At 41.4% G+C, this 20,978-nt stretch overlaps 1 protein-coding gene across 4 annotated transcripts in view; it reads right to left on the bottom strand.

Annotated features, from left to right (window-relative positions):
• megf10 (multiple EGF-like-domains 10) overlaps nucleotides 1-20,978 on the bottom strand; it is a 176,276-nt gene that overhangs the window by 121,278 nt on the left and 34,020 nt on the right. For all 4 annotated transcript variants that reach the window (XM_073048477.1, XM_073048479.1, XM_073048478.1 and 1 more), the window contains exons 2-5: nucleotides 12,360-12,496; nucleotides 10,654-10,755; nucleotides 8,580-8,680; nucleotides 744-836 (exon numbers count right to left, since the gene is read on the bottom strand). In XM_073048477.1, the coding sequence (XP_072904578.1) occupies nucleotides 744-836; nucleotides 8,580-8,680; nucleotides 10,654-10,755; nucleotides 12,360-12,472 (409 nt within the window). In that variant the 5' untranslated portion in view covers nucleotides 12,473-12,496. The remainder of the gene's footprint in view (nucleotides 1-743; nucleotides 837-8,579; nucleotides 8,681-10,653; nucleotides 10,756-12,359; nucleotides 12,497-20,978) is intronic.

Genomic DNA, 20,978 nt, shown 5'->3' with positions numbered 1-20,978 from the left:
TATAGGTTCAGTACAGAGCAGATAAAATGTCATAAATCAACCAGCAATACTGGAGATTTACCACCTGAACTGATGATAATAAACTTCTAATAATCTGCTACCCAACCACTTAGAAATCCCAGTGGTTTGGCATCTTAGTCACCGGATGACGTTTGTCACACTTCAAATCCAGCTGGCAGGGGTGCCAGTTTCCCCATTCTGTTCCAACTCGCCGTAGCACCAGTTCCTATGCTCTCTCAGTATCTTATTTCTGAAGCTCCCTTGAAATTTAAAGCAACAAACAATTTACTGAAGGAGATTATCAGGTCTAAAAGCATCTGTGGGAGCAAAAGAATTGATGACATTTCAGGTCAAAACCCTGCATCAATCCTGAGCTCCAGTGGTCTCTTTGTTGCTGTATATTCCAGCATATGATGTGTGTTGACCTTGAAACTTTTGGTTCACCAGGAAAGTTGTAATAGCATAACTTTTTTAAAGAAAAATTTTAAATATATTGGATACTAAAAGGAATAATACCTACAAGTCTAGAAAATCATTTGGTTCGGCTCTAGAACAAGCCAGATTATCGGAGTTGCACTACAGTACAACACACCATTATCATGGCAGTTAGCATGCACCTGTTACTGACAAGCTCCATCCTATGCTTCAACAATGCAAAATTAAAGATCAATGAGTGTTGTTCATTAGAGAAAAGTTACTACTCTGAAAAATGCCAAGATTGACAGAAGCAGGTGAGAACTTACCACTGGAACAGTTTGGTCCTCCCCAGCCTGGTTCACACTGACAAGTATTGGGAGCGACACATCTTCCATGGACACACTTCTCAGCACAGTGAGCTGTTCGTGTCGGACATGCGAGGAAATAAAATGGGAGAGAAAGAAAACTTGAAGTTAGCGACTTGCAACAACAGCTGCAGCCTGTCAGCTCAGATCTGTGCTGCTGCTCGAGGAGTCTGTTCATTTGAATCGTGGTGAACTATATATACCTGTCTGGACACGCCCCCCCCCCCCCCCTGCTGACTGCTCCTGTGGCTCCTCCCACAGACCCCTGTATAAAGGCGATTGAGGCCTGAGCCCGGCCTCTCTGTCTCCAGGATGTAGTATGGTGGTCACTCACTGCTTGTTCCTTCTTCCAGTCAATAAAAGCCGATATCTCGCCTTTACGTCTCAGAGAGAGTTATTGATGGTGCATCATGAATGCAATGGCTTCTGCAGCTTGTTGTGGTCTAACATGTCTCAGCTACAGAGTTTTACACCCTAAGTTCTCAAGTCTAAGTCAGCATTTACAATATTTAATGGGAAGGGAGGGAGGCTGAAGAAAGGTTCAAGGAGAAAGCGGAGTTCAGATTTCAGAATCAGATTCATTTATTGATCACATGTATATTGAAACATGCAGTGAAATGTGTCTCCTCAATGAATCTTAAAGTACTTAACAGTCATTGATTTTTGAAGTGTAGTCATTTTGTAATGCAAGAATAGAAAGTTAATTTGATTACTGAAAGACAGAAGGAAAGAATGTAGCAGGGAACGGAAGGATGAAAGAAAGGAAAATGGGAAATAAGAAAGGAGATCCAATCGCAGCAATGTTCACACAATATTATATAATGATCTATTTCAGGGCCAGTAGTTGAGGGGTGAAAACTGCTCCTGGACTCTGTGGGATAATGCATAGTGCCATGGTACCTCGTCTGTCCACCTGAGGCTTATTGTCATGGTTTCTATCTCACCTAGAATGGAGATACTCACTGGAGTGGAAGTACTCAATTTTCTGACGTGATAACATGATCTCCAGCTGTTCAGGACCTTTGCCTTGATCATACTCAATGACATCAGGACTGACAGCAAACAATCTTAGTTCATGGCTCTGATTATACAACCATGAAAATTCTGCTTCCAGTTCCTGCAACAAAAATACAACCTCATTCCGAACACAAGTCTGAGGAGGATAAATTGATTTTCTGAGAACTTATTTATAAAAAGGATTTAAGTACTTGCATGAAGCCCTGCCAAGTTTTGATCAACATAGTTTAACATGAATCAAATGCTGATAACCCTTGCAAAGTTCCACAACTCAAAAACAAGAATGAGATTCATGTAAATTGTTTTTAAAGCATTTTAGTTGAATGTTATGTGAAAGTGCTGAATTATATGACCATTTTTGCTGATCAATAAAATACTTGCTGAAATGTTCATGTTAGACATACTAAGGTAATAATATTAATACAGCAAAATTTATATAAAGGTGTTTTTTTCATTCAAAAGGAAGTATTACAAAATAATTACGGTGTTGGGCTCCAGATGGCCCTTCCTTATTTAACCCTGCAAACATATGCTTCTATTTCTTATTCCCTCATGTTTATTGGCATGGCAGCATAGTGGTTAGCACAATGCTTTCAATTCCCACTGCTGCCCATAAGGAGTTTGTACATTCACAGAAATGTTCTCCAAGTATCTGAATTAAAGTTTGCTTTTACAAATTGGCTAAATAATTGTGGGTGAGGGGTAAGGAAAATAACATCTAGAGGACAGAATGTGGGGATTCAGCATGTGAAACATTCCCAGAGAATCAATGAGGAGAAAAGGTGATGAGAAGACAAATGAGGCAATGAGGTGACTACTGGAGTAGTTTAAAATCTGTCTGGCAAAGTGGATCTGGAAGTTATGCAAGTGGTCAAACATGTTGGCCATAGGTATAAGATGGTTGGTCACTCAGAAATCAAATACTAGGGTGAAGAGATCTTTACTTGAAGTTAGTTTACTTGATCTTTACATCTTTATTTGAAGCTAATGAAAATATGAAACTCACGCTTGCAGGAAGTGATTGAGCTGAATGGCAAAGATGCTTTTGAATTGACTTTATTACTGACATCCTTCAAATACACGAGGAGTAAAAATCTTTACATTACGTCTCCGTCTAAATGTACAATTTATAGTAATTTATAATAAATAGTATGTACAACAGGACAGTCAATATAACATAGAAATATAATTGTATCAGCAAGAATTAATCAGTCTGATGGTCTGGTAGAGGAAGCTGTCTCAGAACCTGTTGGTCCTGGTTTTTATGCTGCAGTACCGTTTCCTGGATGGTAGCAGCTGGAACAGTTTGTGGTTGGGCTAACTTGGGTCCACAATGATCTTTTGGGCCCTTTTTGCACACCTGCCTTTGTAAATGTCCTGAATAGTGGGAAGTTCACATGTACAGATGCGCTGGGCTGTCTGTATCACTCTCTGCAGAGTCCTGTGATTGAAGGAAGTACAGTTCCTGTACCAGGCAGTGATACAGCCAGTCAGGATGCTCTCAATTGTGTCCCTGTAGAAAGTTCTTAGGATTTGGGGGCCCATACCAAACTTCTTCAACCGTCTGAGGTGAAGGAGGAACTGTTGTTCCTTTTTCACCACATAGCCAGCAGGTACAAACCATGTGAGATCCTCGGTGATGTGGATGCTGAGGAACTTAAAGCTGTTCACCCTCTCAATAGCAGATGTATTGATGTCTATAGGGGTTAGCCTGTCTCCATTCCTCCTGTAGTCCACAACCAGCTCCTTTGTTTTTGAAACATTGAGGGAGAGGTTGTTTTCTTGACACCTCTGCGATTGGGGGCGGAGAGGGATAGGACAAAGAAGCAGGTCCTTCAGGACATGCTGTCAATCAAGCACCTAGTCCATTTTGTTCTCCCTATATTCTGCTCAGCTTTCCCTATGTACAACTTGGTAAACTTGCAACCTGCACGGTGTTACGACGAGAGGGGAAACTGGAGCACCCAGAAAAACCCATGCAGTCACGGGGATAAACTTACACAGGCAGCATCAGAGCCCAGGCCACAGGAGCTGTGTGGCAGTTCAGGCAGTGTCTCCATTAGCTGTCCCTTGACTTACTTACTTACTGCCCATTACACCATTGGTGTTTAGGGCAGCAATGAAGGTCCTTCATCTCTGACAGCGTTCAGGGCTTCCTTCATCATGTCAGTGGTATCCTCCCAGTCTTCACTACTGTCAGTCGCACAAGTCCCGGGTGGAGTCTCAGGAACACTGTCACAAGGATTCTTCATTGCTGGTTTCTATAACAGTTTTATTTTACCACTCAGGGTTGTTAGTCCTGAGCCTAACCTTGGAGGACCAGTGGATCACTCTTAGCCTGGCCTTTACCCTTTGACCTGTTTGTCGTGGGTGACCCTACCAAGAGCCAAAGCATAAAGCCCTGACTCCAGCCAGCATAGCTCTCTGGGTCATTGCGGCACGCAAGCATCCTAAACCTATGACAAAGTTGTGGTCTTCTTGGAGGCCTGCCCCTTGACACTGAGCTTAAATCAAAAATCTGAGCAAAATGTTCCTCTACATATAAATGCAACAAGAAAAAGTGTTTCTGCAGTGCCAGGCAGGGTTGGGCAGAGAACACAGTGCAATTCACTGAGTCAATATTGCATGGTTATTCTGGAATATTAGTACAATAAACACTGGGATAAATGTTTGCCTCAGTCAGGATGATCCAAATATCACTGGGATCAAAATAAGCAAAGCTACAATACTGAGCACTGAACATTACAACTTCTTTATGGTCAGTTATTATTCATATGACAACAATTAAAAGCATTATTTCAAACTGAAGTGTTGTTGAAAATGAATTACTCTCTATAATCAGCAGCCAGAAACAAAAATCAAAGGTTATGGTCTCCAGGATCACATGTTTTAATCGCTTTGTACTTTACTGTATCGTTTGATCAGAAACATACCGAGTCATGGAGTGAAACAAAGGTTGCAGTGTTTTACCGATTTCATGGTACGAGATGTTAAGCACATCATTTAAAAGGCAAAGGTCCTTAAATTTAAAACTTATCATATGGAGATAGCTTCAGGCTATCACACAATTCGAATCATTTGTAGAAAGAGCGATATAGGTCAAAGCAAGGCTATTCAAGCCGCTGCCTGCGCTGGTGCTTTGAAAGAGACCACCTACCACCTGCTTGATCGTTCAAAGTATTCTTCCAAAGTCACTATTGAATTTGTATTCATTACCTGATCAGTCAATGCATTCCAAATCTTAACAACACATGCTGCAAGGAGGTTTATCCCCCATCCCTCCTCTGATTTCTCCCGTCAGTCTGATGTGGAATTTCAGGCAGACAGGACTCATCAGCCTTGGTCGGCACCTCATCTGTGACAAGGAAAATTAATCTCAAACTTACGGGGCCTTGCGGCTATACCCACTCATGCGGAAAGCTTCAGGAGCAAACCCTGAAGAAAAGTCCAGAGCTGGAGTCCCTAAGGCAATCCTCCATTGAGTTCAACGCTGACTGGAAACTCCTACAATGCAGCTGGTGCCACACTGGATCGGTCTCTGCCGTTCTTTTGGATTCATCGGCTGTGTGGAGAGGGGGGAGCCTGATGCATGGGCATTATAACTTGCTCTCCATATTGTGCTGCCCTGGCTTGTGTACTTGCTTGTCTATCATGTAGACAGTACGGATTCAGCATCCATAGTCAACCCCAACCAGTGGAGGGTCTCAAGATATGGAATGTTTCTGCTTCCATTGAAATCCTCTCCCTATCAACGTCATAGCACGATGGGAGGGGTGGGGTGGGAAGAAGAGGGAGTGAGGGTAAATTTTGTCCATTCTGCCTGGGCTGGCACTTCCCGTACCTGCACTCAAAGTGTCCTGCTTTCAGCTCTTCATCTAATTCCCAATCCGCCAGTTCCAATGGAAGCAACCCCAATTCGGTTCCACGTTCCATCTTCCTTTCCTATCAGATTCCATCCTCTGCAGCCCTTTGTCAGCTTCATCTATTGCCTCACAGCCTTCTTTCCGGTATTTCAACTCTTTCCTCCTCAATCTGTCCATCACCCCTCCTCACCCATCACTAGCCAGCTCTTGCCCCACCCCATCTCCCCTCTATCCTTCCAGTGCAACTGCATGGTCTGAACCCAAACCACTGTCTGTCCATTTCCCTCCACAGATCCTGACAGCCCAACCGACCTCCTCCAATTTTAAACCTATTTTAACATTGGCATTTCTCCACGTTAACCCAAGCTTTTCCTGCAACCTGCTTCCTACGGACTGAAGTACCAATTCAATGGAAAACACTCCGTTTTTGCTTTATTTGGCTTTAAGTCAGGTGTCCACCATTTTCCCAGCTTTTACATTTCACACAAACGTATGCAGTGAACCAATAATAGTCACTAAAGGGCTGAAGGAAGATAAATCAGCCTGAGTGCTTGCTGCTTTATCAGCTGGTCAGAAGCATTTTGTTTTCTGATTAATAGCTCATCAAACCTGACAGAAAAGAATCAGCTCACATACTGATGTTGTTTCAATCGCCTCAATGTCTTTTTGGTGAAGCAGAGCTGACTGCATGAGAAAGCTACAATACTGTAGGTGTTACGTTTTGTAACTTCAAAACATTAAATTAATTCAAATGAAGGCATGAGGAGTTTGGGAATACAGGTGAAACTTCTTTTTACTATAAGCAAGGCACACACGTATCACAGGGTAGCATGGTGACATACACAATTAATATATTTTTGCATGTGTAACCTGTAATTAATTATTTAAACCAACTTAATCAAACAGTATATATATACACACACACACAATTACTCAAATTATATTGAATACAGAACAATAGGAAACTGCAAAACTTAGAAGGCAGGGAAGTTCATCACCCAGAATAAATACTGTGATGTGGAGAGAATAGCCTTTTCATTGATTATAGTAAGACAATTAATTATCCCTGATTACAAAAACAAAACTAATCATCAATAGTTTTTAAAATTTAAAAATGACAGAGTTGTCTTCTAATCTGCCTCCCCTCGCCCCACCATACACAAGAATCCAAAGTTCTTCAAGAGTGCTGAAGCACTTTTGAAACAAAATCTTGCATTACAAGGCACAGAAGGCCACAGACCTAACACAGGCAAATGGGATTAGCTTGCAGGGATGCAATGTCAAGATGAACATTATAGGATGAAGGGCCAATTTCTCTGGCATACGACTCTTATGACAAATAGAAAACACAGCATTCATTGTGTGCATAAGACCATTAGTTTATAGGAACAGAGTTAGCCCCTTCAGCTCATTGACTCTGCTTTGCCATTCAATCACTGTTCATCTTTCCAACCTCATTCTCCTGCCTTCTGCCCATAACCCTTACCTATCAACATCTGCCTTAAATCCACCAGCAACTTGACGCCACAGCGGGCTGTGACAATGAATTCCACAGATTCACCACCCTCTGACTGAAGAACTCAGATAATAATAATAATAATAATTCTTGTAGAATCAGCTGTGATGCCCCATTTGAAAGACAGCACCTCCACACAGTGAAACATTTCCTGATATTTTGTGCTAGATTTTCACATACTACTGGCTGAAGTGAGATTGCTTCCTGGAAAGGTGAAATATTTTGATATGGATATTAAAGTACAACGCAACCAATTTTTTAGCTTTAAACTAGTGAGAATTGTATTCTTTTAGCAATGAACCATGCTCTGGCTTCAGAGTTTTCTGCTCAGATATGATCCCATCAAAATAAATCTGAACAGACTGCATTTTACTTGGACTTCACAATCAGAATTCTATATTCCCACAATTCCTAATAAAGGATGGCAATTTCAACTCACACGATTCATCTCAGGTCAAGAGTAATTCTATTCCATAAAATCTATTGCCCCATCATTCCCAGAAAGTCACTCCAGATTCTACCAACATTGGCCAAGTATCTCACCCACCTGCAGTCTTTGTAATGTGGGAACAAATCAGAGCACTTAGGAGGAAACCCTTATGATTACAGGGAGAATGCACGTAACACGATAGCGTAATGGTCAGTATGACACTAGTACAGTTCGGGCACTCCGGTGTTCAATTCTGGTTCTGTTTTGTAAGGAGACTCTGTTCATCCTCCCCGTGGAATACAGGGGCTTTCTCCAGGTCCTCCAGTTCCCTCACATAGTCCAACGACGTACTGGATAGGTTAATTAGTCATTGTAAATGTTCCCGTGATTAGGTTAAGGTTAAATCGGGTTTGTTAGGGGTCGCTGGGGCAGCGTGGCTCAAAGAGCTGCAAGGGCCTACTCCGCGCTGTAGTGGTAAATAACTAAATAAACAAATAACCCATAAAGACAGTACAGGAGTCAGGTTTGAACCCGACTCACTGGAATCGAGGCTGCAGCTCTACTAACTGTGACATTGTGATGCTCTCAATTCAGAGTAGGTGGTGCAAACAGAGGAGACCGTGGAGATACCTGTTTTCATCGTGTTATGGGTCTCACTCTGATCAGCAGGGAGTCACTCTAGCATAGTGGTTAGCACAACACTTTACAGCACCAGAGAGCCAGGTTCAACTCCTGCCACTGCCTGTAACCGAGTGAGTTACCTCCAATTGCTCCGTTTTCCTCCCTCAGTCCAAAGTGGTACCGGTTGGTAGGTTAATTGGTCATTGTAACTTGAACTGTGATTAGGCTAGGGTTAAACTGGGTGATTGCTGAGTGGCACAGCTTGAAGGATTCAGAAAGGTCTACTCAGTGCTGTACGTCAATGAAAAAATAATCAATCCAAACGGTTTGCAAATAAATGTGTTACTTACGGACACAGATATCAGAACTTTCATAGAATCCTGGACAACATTGAGAATGACGGCGGTACATAGTTTTCTCCCCACGTCTGTATGCAGTACGATAGCTTATCCTAAAAGACAAGGACCAAGGTGGGACATTTGACAATAAAATGGGCATTTTTTTTGTCCTGAATGTGTTCTTCCTCGTAAAGATTGTATATAATTTGTTTTGCTCAGGAATGCTGCTTATCTGATGCTTTGTCCCAGGATGCTGTTGCAAGTAAATTTCTCATTGCGCCTGTGCATCATGTACTTGTGCATGTGACAATAAATTCAACTTTGACATTAGTCACACCTTGTCTAATTGGTCATGACACAAAATGGAAGGAGGATTAAAATAAGCTTTATGTAACCCAAAAATGTAAATATATTGGCTGAATCACACTGGATCTAATATAGCCCTTACTTCTTTGCTGTGAGAAGCAGACCAGAGCTGTGAGTAGGCCTCAGGATGCCGACCACTAAGGCCCCACCTCCAAACACTCTGGCATCCTTCCCCAGGAGCCAAGGCTGAGAGCAAACACTTGGCTTCTTTCAAAGCTGTTAACATCAAGAAACAGTTAAGATCTCTAGAAGGAATGAAAATAATATATTTCATTAATTCTTAAAAGAAAGTTAATTGAAAAGCCACTTAAAACATTGAAGTGAATAAAAATATAAATAACTTGCCTAATACCATTTAATTCCCCAAGCCAAGAATCTGCAAAAAAATTAGTGTTCTCAGCCCCATGCTGGGTCCGAATGCCAGCGAATCAGAGAAATGGATTTCCAACCCTGGCATCCCTCATTCAGTTCAGAAAATGACTTTCAGAGACTCTGCAAGTCCAGCATTTATCTAAGACTGGCTGAATCATGGCCACTCCCTTCAGAACTGCTGGCCACAGCCTGCATACTGTTTTTTATTTTAACTTTCAAAAGTATATTTAATTCATGAAATTCACAATACAAAGTACATTAATTGTTAACATTCACCATACAAGACAATTTATTCCATACAGGATCAACATTACATTGGTTTGACATCATAGTCTATGAATGAAAAACTCAAGGATCCTTAACCCCATGCTTGAATGTCTAGACATTGCTTTCAGCTGAGAACAACATCAGAAGTTAAATCCTCCTAATGCACATTCCCCTTCTACGTTGGCAGGAACTTTAGAGTCAATATGACCAAAGCTCAAATTCATAATTATCATCTCAGTAGCTGTTTAATTCACGGCAATGAAAATCAGGAGATGTAGACTGGCCATGGGATCAGTGTAGTGTTGGTATACCAGAATGATCATTACCAAGGAGGGGTTACAGAAACCGGAATTACACTCTCTGCACTTAGAGATGATGAGGCCGTATATTGTTTAAAAATAATTAGGTAGAAAGATTGGTCAGGGAGACTCTGCAATCATTCCAAGTCTGAACATGTCTTTCAGAAATAAAGTTATAAAATGTTTCCATTCACAGGGAGTAGGTACACTTACAACTCCGGATTTTAAAACTGTAAAAAATTAAGGGTTATGGGAAAAGCAAGTGTGTGGAGTTAGATCACAGCATAGTTTTGACTCCAGAGAATGATACCGGCTCAAGGGGTCGGATGGAGTGAAGAAAAAACAAGGGGCTAGGGCTTGAAGCTTCTCTGAACAAGCCATTGATAACTTGGCTGTCCATTTGATAAGAACAAGAGAAATTATCAGTGTCAATAGTAGCATTTTCCAGTGGAAATTCCTCACCCACTGTTAAGTGGACTTGTCTGCTGCCAGATACGTATATTGGAAATTCATGGACGACTTCAAAAAGGAATCAATGAGTATTTTTTTTAAGTTCAACTGGAACTTAAAGAATTTCAGGTTGTATATTGTACACATTCTCTGAGAGTAAATGCAACTATTGAATAAGATATCTGTGAATTAAATTTATTTTTCACTCCTTCCATGTAATTACAGTATCAAAGGAGCATCTATCAGGTTAAATCTGAGGGAAATTACTAATATTTATATAATAAAATCTTGTACTTCATTTCTAACATGAAAGGTGGTGAATTATATCTTACCTGTGCCGAGTGCATTTAAACCAGTTCAGAATATCAGTGCAGCTCGTATAGTAAATCTGATCGTATGGGTGGGCATAGGATTCTTGGATAGTCACCGAGTAGCTTGGAAAGACAAGAGTGTTACTTGCAACATGATAATGAATTCACAATCATTGACACAATTCTTTGTTCTTCAAATACTTCTCATCAATTTTTCAAATCAACCTTTCTGGTGATTCAATATGCTCCATCAATCAGAACTAATATACCATGCTGGGTTTTTCATTCTTTCAGAATGATAATACATGAATTGTTGCATTTCCCATACACCACAATGAATATGCATTTTTTTACGTCCGATGAGCACGTTGCTAAATGCATCACACCCCATCCTCATTATTTAGGGGACACCGGCACAGACTTCTCATTGATAATAAAAAGTAGATTACACTAGGTTTGACCTTGATACCAAGGTTGAATTGACATAAAGTTGTCAATCTCTCTAATTAATATAATGGCTTCTGCATCAGTTTTAGTTTGCTGCAACAAAATGAAACATACAAGTGCTCCTATCCCCAATTGTGACCCATACCAATCCATGTTCCTGATTCCCGGTGCTCTATCACCCAACTCTGACCATAGAAGCAGCCCATGCTCTAGATCCCAACACCATCCGCAAACCTGTTCATGTGCTTGACCCTTGGGTATTCCCGGACCCACCTCCAACCCCATTCACAGAACCAGACTCTGACTCCTTCCAGGATAATATCTATATTTTTGACCAATAGCATTCCCAAACTTGAACCCAACCGCATGACTTGGCTCAAACTCCTGCCACAAACCACTGATCTTCCAGAAATGAGCCCAAATCGGACTGCTCAGTTGGCCCACATTCAGCACCCCAATTCCAGCCGTAAACCTAACTACGTTCCCAATCTCCAGAGATCCCAAACATAAACACATCTCCATCCACACAGCCACACTCAGCACCACGACTCTGGCTGCAAGCCTGCTCATGTTTCATACCCTTCTGCTTCTTACTCTGAGTCCAATGTCAACCACACACCAATACTACCAGTGATACACTGCCAAACTAACTGGTTTGTAAATCAATACACTTGGTGTAGATGAATGCACACTATTATTCAGAAGCACATGAGCACTAGGCATACGGTAGCACCACCAACTTTAAGCCCCACATTGTGCTGACTTGGAAGTATATCACTGTTCTGCAGTTGGTGAACAAAATCGTGTAATTCCCCACCTAGTTGCACTAAGAGCTCCTTCACTATATAGACAGTATGGAACGAGGAGCTGGCTTACCACTATCAACTTGATGGCAATTAGAAATGGTTATTAAATGCTGGCTTTATCATTACCCCACAACACAGTAAACATAAACAAAGGTGATTTGCTTCCTATTAGTGTAAATAGACCACACTTGATCAGAAAATGTATCTTCAAAAATTGCATATACTGGAAATTTGAAAAGGAAACTTTTAAAAATACTGGGAATACTCTACAGGTAAAGCAGCTTCTATGGAAATAGAAGCTGGACCAATGTGTCAGGTTGATGACATTTCATGAAAATTCTGATGATATGTTATCAACTCACTATACTAATATCTGTTTCTCTCTTCACGGATGCAGCCTGACCTGCTAAAAAAAAATTGTTCTATTACAGGAAGTGAATGAAAACACTCTTTGCTGATGTAAGGGAGGCTTACCTCTCCCAATGGCTGCAGACATTTGGATCCTCGAGATTCAGCAATACCACGCTGTGCCAGAGACTCCATGACAAAGTGATGATAAGGGAAGCTCGATGTGATGGGCCTCTCATCCTCTCAGAAGCCAGCCCTGTTTACTTTTGAAAAAACAGATTATTAATTGCATCGCAAAAACACCTTGAGGTGACAAGTATGCAGCGCAGTACAAATCATGGCACAGCAAACACAGAAAAGCCAAAGTTGTAAAACCAGTACTCCAACTCCATCAAAAGTATAGAGAGCCACTGTTCAGATTGGGAAGCAGATACTCTTTGGAACATTTCAAGGTATAAAGCATCATAAAGGCCTTTTCCCATATCTTTCAGCAACAATTCTTTCTCAACTACAAGTAGTTGGGAATGCAAGCTGAGAGCCACTGGCCATCAAATGAATGCTGGGCCAATCAAATATCTAAAGAACTGCAGATGCTGGAAATCTGAAATAAAAACAGAAAGCACTCACTGGGTCAGGCAGCATCTGTGGAGAGAGATACAGTGTTAACTTTTCAGTTCTGAAGCCCTTCATCAAAACAGAGACCATTACTCTCCAATTTGATGTACTACCAGAGTATACTTGAGAATGAAAACAGATGAATTTGAGTCGATACACATACAGAAAAGACAAAAAAGGGGGAAATAGCAACCAAAGGGAACATCATCGACATCTTTAAAACCTCTAAGAATGAGATGAGATAATTTTTCCCATTCTGCCCCATATAACTTAATTGATCAAACTCACTTGATACGTTTGCTAACTTAGCACAATCATTACTAGTAAATGTAATACAACCAACATTCAAATTCAGGAAATGGTTTTAAATGTTGGACAGATGATGAAGCTTTCTGAGCAAAGTAATCAGTTGAGTAGCAAGTTCTCATGATTTCTCAATCCATTTTGAACCTACTCACCCTGAATTGTTCATTAAGAACAGTGCACTGTATGACTTTATCAACATTGCTTCAAGAAGCCATGGCCCGCCTTGTCCAAACTTTGCTCTAGTGTTTCCATTGAGATGATATTGATAAGGGAATTCATGTTTTCCTGTGTCCATTGCATCTCAGAGTCCTGCTGGAAGCAGCAGCTTCACTAACAAAATCCAGTCAGCCTTGGCAAGAAACACGTAGGCAATCCTCAACCAAGTGCCCTCTATCTCCTCAGAATGGCAGTATTCTGGAAGCCAACCCTGTGGTGTAGAGTCACCAACAGCCAGCCCATGATTCTAGAAATACACCCAAATTTTGTTGCAGATTTTTTACCCTAATTTTGAGAAATATGTTACAACTACTTGAGATGTTTTTTTTTTTAAAAACAAAATTAAACATTCAATACCCCAAAGAAAACATTTTACAAAGCTTTCTTTATTCTGATTTTGAGGTCCAACTTGTGCTTTCAATATGCAAGAATTGGCAGGTATTAACCATAAACCATGAAAGCAATGCTCCTGTGGTTTATAAGAGTATTAGATGTTATTGCTTTTAGATCTGAGAGTGACAAAAAATTCAAAAACTTCTTCTAAATGTTTAAAGTGCTTTGAAAAAATCTGACAGGATTGCTCTATAGCTAAAAATAATCTTTTACACATGAGTGATCAAAGAAATTCTCTACTTAATGAATCAATTAGAGAAGCCCTTCCTAAAATTATAACTAAAAATAAATATTTTATAAATATACTCATTTTCTTTTCACAAGCAAAATTGTTTTAACGGGTTGTCAGATGAACTCCAAATTTTCTCTAGCACTGGGACTAGAAAGTTTTTAGTGATATTAGAATGCCACCAAATACCCACTGAGGCTTTAGCCCAGTAATATTTTTTCCCCAGAAGACACAAGGAACTGCAGACACTGGAATATGGAGCAATGAATCAATTGCTGGAAGAACTCAGAAAGTTGACCACAACCGAGGGAGGAAAGGAATTGTTGACAATTTCGGTTACAATCCTGCATCAGGACCGAGAGTAGAAAAGGGAGATGGCAGGCATAAAACAGAAAGGAAGTGGTGAGACAGGGGTTCCACGTAAATGGCAGACCAAGGCAGAGTGCAAGAACGACGGGCAGGTTGTGCCAGGTTAGGGGAGGGGGAAATTGGGAGAGAAGAGCAAATTAATGATAGTTGGAGGCGAAGCAAGGGGAAGAAGAGAGGCAGATGGAGCAGGCTGGGGGGTGGAGGAATGGAATGTTGCAGACAGCTGCTAAATAGAGATAAGCAGAACACAAAAGGCTACTAGTGCTGGAGTCTGATACGTAAAGGAAGTGCCAATAGAAAGTACAGTATAGGAGGAGTGGTGAGGTGCAGATGGAACCAGAATACGATAGGGAGGAGGGTGGGGGAGCTTGAGGATCAACTGTGTGTGTAGTTGATGGATGAAACCCAGGGGGTGAGGGATTTGTGGGATGTAGCTGAGGGGATGGGCACAGAAGTGGGAGGCGCAGGACAATTGGAAGAAAAGTAGGAGGGGGCAGAAGTGAAAAGGAACCCTTGAAGGAAGGGTTACCTAATTCAAGAACTAAAAGTATTCATACCATTGGGAATAAGTTGTTGCCACATGTCTTTGAGGTGTTGCTGCTGTATTTTTTCTCAGGTTTTTAATATTTGGACCATAAGACATAGGAGCAGAATTAGATCATTCAACCCTTCAAGTCTGCTCGTACATTCCTTCCTGGCTGATTATTATCCCTTTCAACCCCAATCTCATGCCTTCTCCCTGCATCCTTTGGCACTCTAACTAATCAAGAACTTTCAACTTCTGCTTTAAATATACCGAATGACTTAGCCTCCGCATCCAACCTTAGTAATGAATTCCATAGATTCATCCACCCGCTGGCTTAAGAAATTCCTCCTCATCACTGTTCTAAATGGACATTCCACTATTCTGAGGCTGTGTCCTCTGGTCCAAAACCCAGCCACTATTGGAAACATCCTCTCCATATCCACGCTATCTAGGGTTTTCTATGTTCAATCGGTTTCAATGAAATCCTCTCTCATTCTTTTAAACTCCAGCAAGTACAGGCCAAGAGCCATTAAACACTCCTCTTAAGTTAACACTTTCATTCCCAGAATTATTCTTGTGAACCTCCTCTGGACACACTCCAATGTCAATACCTGTTTTTAGACAAGAGGCCCAAAACTGCTCACAATACTACAGGTGTGGTCTGATCAATGCCTTTTAAAGCCTCAGCTCTTATTTTCATCTCCAACCCTGTAACCAGCGAGGATGCAAATGTTCCTCTGAGGCCCTCAGTTGGTCAAGGTTGACCATGGATATTGTGTCCAAGCTCTACATGATACACAGCCTGGGCAGTACGATAGGGAGAGCAAGCTGTTGCCCATGAAGCAGGCTCCTCCTCTCCATTCAGCTGATGAATCAAAAGGAACAACAGAAAGCAGCACCAACACAGGAAACACAGAAACATAGAAAACCTACAGCACAATACAGGCCCTTCAGCCCACAAAGTTGTGCCAAACATGTCCCTACCTTAGAAATTACTAGGGTTACCCATAGCCCTCTATTTTTCTAAGCTCCATGTACCTATCTAAAAGTCTCTTATAAGACCCTATCGTATCCACCTCCATCACCGTTGCCAGCAGCCCATTCCACGCAATCACCATTCTCTACGTAAAAAACTTACCCCGACATCTCCTCTGTACCTACTTCCAAGCACCTTAAACCTGTGTCCTCTTGTGGCAACCATTTCAGCCCTCTAACTATCCACATGATCAATGCCTCTCATCATCTTGTACACCTCTATCAGATCACCACTCATCCTCAGTTGCTCCAAGGAGAAAAGGCCGAGTTCACTCAACCTGTTTTCATAAGACATTCTCCCCAATCTAGGCAACATCCTTGTAAATCTCCTCTGCACCCTTTCTATGGTTTCCACATCCTTCCTATAGTGAAGTGACCAGAACTGAGCACAGTACTCCAAGTGGGGTCTGACCAGGGTCCTATATAGCTGCAACATTACCTCTCGGCTCCTAAATTCAATTCCACGATTGATGAAGGCCAATACACCGTATGCCTTCTTAACCACAGAGTTAACCTGCACAACAGCTTTGAGCGTCCTATGGACTCAGACCACAATGATCCCTCTGATCCTCCACACTGCCAAGAGTCTTACCATAAATACTATATTCTGCCATCATATTTGACCTACCAAAATGAACCACCTCACACTTATCTGGGTTGAACTTCCATCTGTCACTTGTCAGCCCAGTTTTGCATCCTATCAATGTCCCACTGCAACATCTGACAGCCCTCCACACTATCCACACACCCCCAACCTTTGTGTCATCAGCAAACTTACTAACCCATCCCTCCACTTCGTCATCCAGGTCATTTATAAAAATCACGAAAAGTAAGGGTCCCAGAACAGATCCCTGAGGCACACCACTGGTCACTGACCTCCATGCAGAATATGACCCGTCTACAACCACTCTTTGCCTTTTGTGGGCAAGCCAATTCTGGATCCACAAACCAATATCCCCTTGGATCCCATGCCTCCTTACTTTCTCAATAAGCCTTACATGGGGTACCTTGTCAAATGCTTTGCTGAAATCCATATTCACTACATCTACTGCTCTACCTTCATCAATGTGTTCAGTCACATCCTCAAAAAATTCAATCAGGCTCGTAAGGCACGACCTGCCCTTTACAAAGCCATGCTGACTACTCCTAATCATATTGTACCTCTCCAAAAGTTCATAAATCCTGCCTCTCATGATCTCTCCATCAACTTACTAACCACTGAAGTAAGACTCACTGCTCTACAATTTCCTGGGCTATCTCTACTCCTTCTTGAATAAGGGAACAACATCTGCAACCCTCCAATCCTCCAGAACCTCTCCCGTCCCCATTGATGATGCAAAGGTTATCGCCAGAGGCTCAGCAATCTCCTCCCTCACCTCCCACAGTAGCCTGGGGTACATCTCAGGCTGTCCCAGCAACTTATCCAACTTGATGTTTTCCAAAAGCTCCAGCACATTCTCTTTCTTAATATCCACATGCTCAAGCTTTTCAGTTTGCTGCAAGTCATCCCTACAATTACCAAGATCCTTTTCCATAGTGAATACTGAAGTAAAGTATTCATTAAGTACCTCTGCTATCTCCTCTGGTTCCATACACACTTTCCCACTGTCACATTTGATAGGTCCTATTGTTTCACATCTTATGCTCTTGCTCTTCACATACTTGTAGAATGCTTTGGAGTTTTCGTTAATCCTGCCCTCCAAGGTCTTCTCATGGCTCCTTCTGGCTCTCCTAATTTCCTTCTTAAGCTCCTTCCTGTTAGCCTTATAATCTTCTAGATCTCTAACATTACCTAGCTCTCTGAACCTCTCATAAGCTTTTCTTTTCTTTTTGACTAGATTTACTACATCCTTTGTACACCACAGTTCCTGTGCCCTACCATAACTTCCCTGTCTCATTGGAAGGTACCTGTGCAGAACTCCACACAAATATCCCCTGGACATTTGCCACATTCCTTCTGTACCTTTCCCTGAGAACATCTGTTCCCAATTTAAGCTTCCAAGTTCCTGCCTGGTAGCCTCATAATTCCCTTTACTCCAATTTGCAAGTCAGCATTGAACTCAAATGTAGGACTGCCTTAGGGACTCCAGCTCTGGATTTTTCCTTGGAGTTTACTCCCAAAGTCTTCTCACGAGTGGGTTACGTCACAAGGCAACAGAGGTCTGAGATCAGAGTTTTCCTTCTCCTAGATGAGCTGCCAACCACGGCTGATGAGCCCCATCTGCCCAAAGCGTCCGGTTTTAAGGCAACAGTAACCTGCCTTTTCCTCTTCTTCTGTCAGTAAAAATGGTTCTGCTGTGCTTAATAGCTAAGCCACTCATGAAAGTCAGGACCCGGACTTGGTTGCCAGGCTATTTGAGACGCACACATTCGGAGCACTCAACAGGTAGTGGGAGAGCTTATCCTCACTTCCAACCCTGGCTACAACAACCTTAAGGAACCAGTGTTCCTCTCACTCAGGTGCCCTTGAAATTAGGGTTCTAACATCTCTACATTATTGCTGTATGCTCTTAACAAGGTCCACATTCTGGAAAGCAACAACAACAACATGCTGAAATCAGAAAAAAAATACAGACGATTTGCTCCACTGTGTGGTTGAACTGAGGCCGAGTCTCTGGGTCTGCTGCAGGCTTCATGTCAGTGGACTCCCTTTCAATCTGATTGCTATTGTTTGATATTAATGTTTACACAAACACAGACACAGACACTTGTTGTTTTTTTTTAAACTAGGTTCTTTTGGGTTTCTTGCTTTGGGGCTGCCAGGAAGGAGATGAATCTCAGGGCTGTATGATGTATACATACTTCGATAATAAAGATACTTTGAAATAGATGAGTAGAAGCAGGGTATGCGTCAACTGTTGAGATAAAAGGAGGGTTAATGGTCTTCATTAGAAGTGTAAATGTGAAAGGGGTAAAGGTGCATTTTAAGTTGCAGAGTGCAGAGAGGAGGAATGGAGAAGTATCTAATTCAAAAAAAAACAGGTTGAAGAGCAACACTCAGAGCATTATTGTGTTAACTGGACATTCTTGGTCTCCACCATGCCAATGAGAGCTGATATAACTGGAGAGTGCGTAAATCAGTGTAGCAGAAAGAAAGCCGTGCCAGGAATGTGACATGCGGAACACAGCTGCTGCTGAAAATCTGAAAAGAGAGAACAATGGTAACGCTCAACAAATGAGGCCGCATCTGTGGAGAGAGGAAATGCTGACCGTACATCGAAACTGGCCAATTCTGGCACAAGCAGGAAAAGCTGGTTATCTGAAATTACTGAATTCATTACTAAGACCCAAGAGCCGCAATTTGTCCAAGTGGACAAAGAGGTGTTCATATTCAAAAAGGTGTTCACATGTCATGAAATTTGTTGTTTTGCAGCAGCAGTACAGTGTAATACGTTGATGTTACTATAAATTACAACATACTTAAATATGTGAAAAGATGACAAAATAGTGAGAGAGAGAGTTCATGGACTGTTAAGAAATCTGATGGCAGAGGGGAAACACTTACTCTCTCCATGAATGCTGCCTTACCTGCAATGTATTGGCAGTGTTCGGTCTTAATTCCTGAATTCTAGAGTTCCACACCTAAATATCTCCACTTCTCTCTATTTGTTCAAAGTGATCTTTAACATTAACCAACTGATGATATTCCCAGTTGAATAGATACAGTAAATATCTGAAAGATCACGGAATTGAGACTATGGAGAATTGACAGAGGTGGAATTGAGACTATGAAGAATTGACAGAGGTGGAATTGAGACCAGTATAGATCAGCCATCATCACGTGAATGATGGGGGGGAGGGAGGGAGTTTGAGGCTTGGGGCCAAGTGACCTGGTTTTGCTCCTGTCTTGTGTTCTTGTTTTAATGTATCAGGTCGCTATTAATGGATTGAATGTTCTGTTAGAATATGACAACCATTGTTTTATTGGGTGTCTCTCTAAACTTCATGTTCAAACATAGAGGAAAGCACGGGATGAGGAATCAGTACATCCGGAAAAGATGAGTGTTAGAATTGACAGGTATAGTAATACGTAACTGAAACAAATTTTCAACCAAAACAAAGACATTTCCATATACTGTATATATTCACTTTTTTCATTGCAGTCCATAGTGCAAGATCAAACTGCCAATGAATAAAACTATATAGTTTAATTTTTTTTTAATATATCAGACACACTTGATACATGGGGTCTAGTAAAAATGAAGCTGATGAGTTTGTAAAAATTTTAAGTGAGTTAAATATTTACAAATCACAACTTTCCAGGTGAGTTTTTAAACTCTTTAAATGATCACCTCATACCCTTGAGTAGCAGAAGGTGACACAGAGTTATGTATGAGTTACACATAAGAACATTTACACAATTCCTAAAAGTAGATGCCAAACTAATGTATTTTTGCATCTATAAAATTTGTACTTGCTGCACATCAATCACGTATCACTGCTTCAAAGTGTTTGTCTTGTTATCGGTGCAAAATACTCCACAAAAATGCCAGGATACAGAATGACTGGGAGTTTTCTTTTTTAATTGACTTGGACTCAGTTATTTTCCCTCCAAAGCTATTGCATTAATCTCATTTAACAGCCAGTTAACAGCATCTCGAGCTGCCTACTAAACTATTCCATGTTAAACATAACTTCAGTAGCAGCTGGGCACTGTCACACCATCAAACCAGAACCTGGAGCATACCATGGGAAATAATCTCTTCCAGGTTAAGAGAGAAAATTAGCATGATTGCCCAAAGCATGGTAAAAGATCACAGAAACTTGAGTGCAATTGTTCGTGGAAATTCTATGATCTTCAACAGTGAGCAATTTCAAGTTTCTGGGTGTCAACATCTCTGAGCCCTGCCTATCGATGCAACTACAAAGAAGGCATGACAGTGGCTATATTTCATTAGGAGTTTGAGGAGATTTGGCATGTCACTAAAGACACTCGCAAATTTCTACAGATGAATCATGGAGAGCAATCTAACTGGCTGCATCACCATCTGACAGTGGGGGAACAGAAATGAAATAAGCTGCAGAAAATTGCAAACTTCGTCAGCTCCCTCATGGG

This window comes from Hemitrygon akajei, chromosome 6 (genome assembly GCF_048418815.1).
Source record: "Hemitrygon akajei chromosome 6, sHemAka1.3, whole genome shotgun sequence".
NCBI classification, from domain to species: domain Eukaryota; kingdom Metazoa; phylum Chordata; class Chondrichthyes; order Myliobatiformes; family Dasyatidae; genus Hemitrygon; species Hemitrygon akajei.
This window is presented reverse-complemented; position numbering and strand designations above follow the sequence as displayed.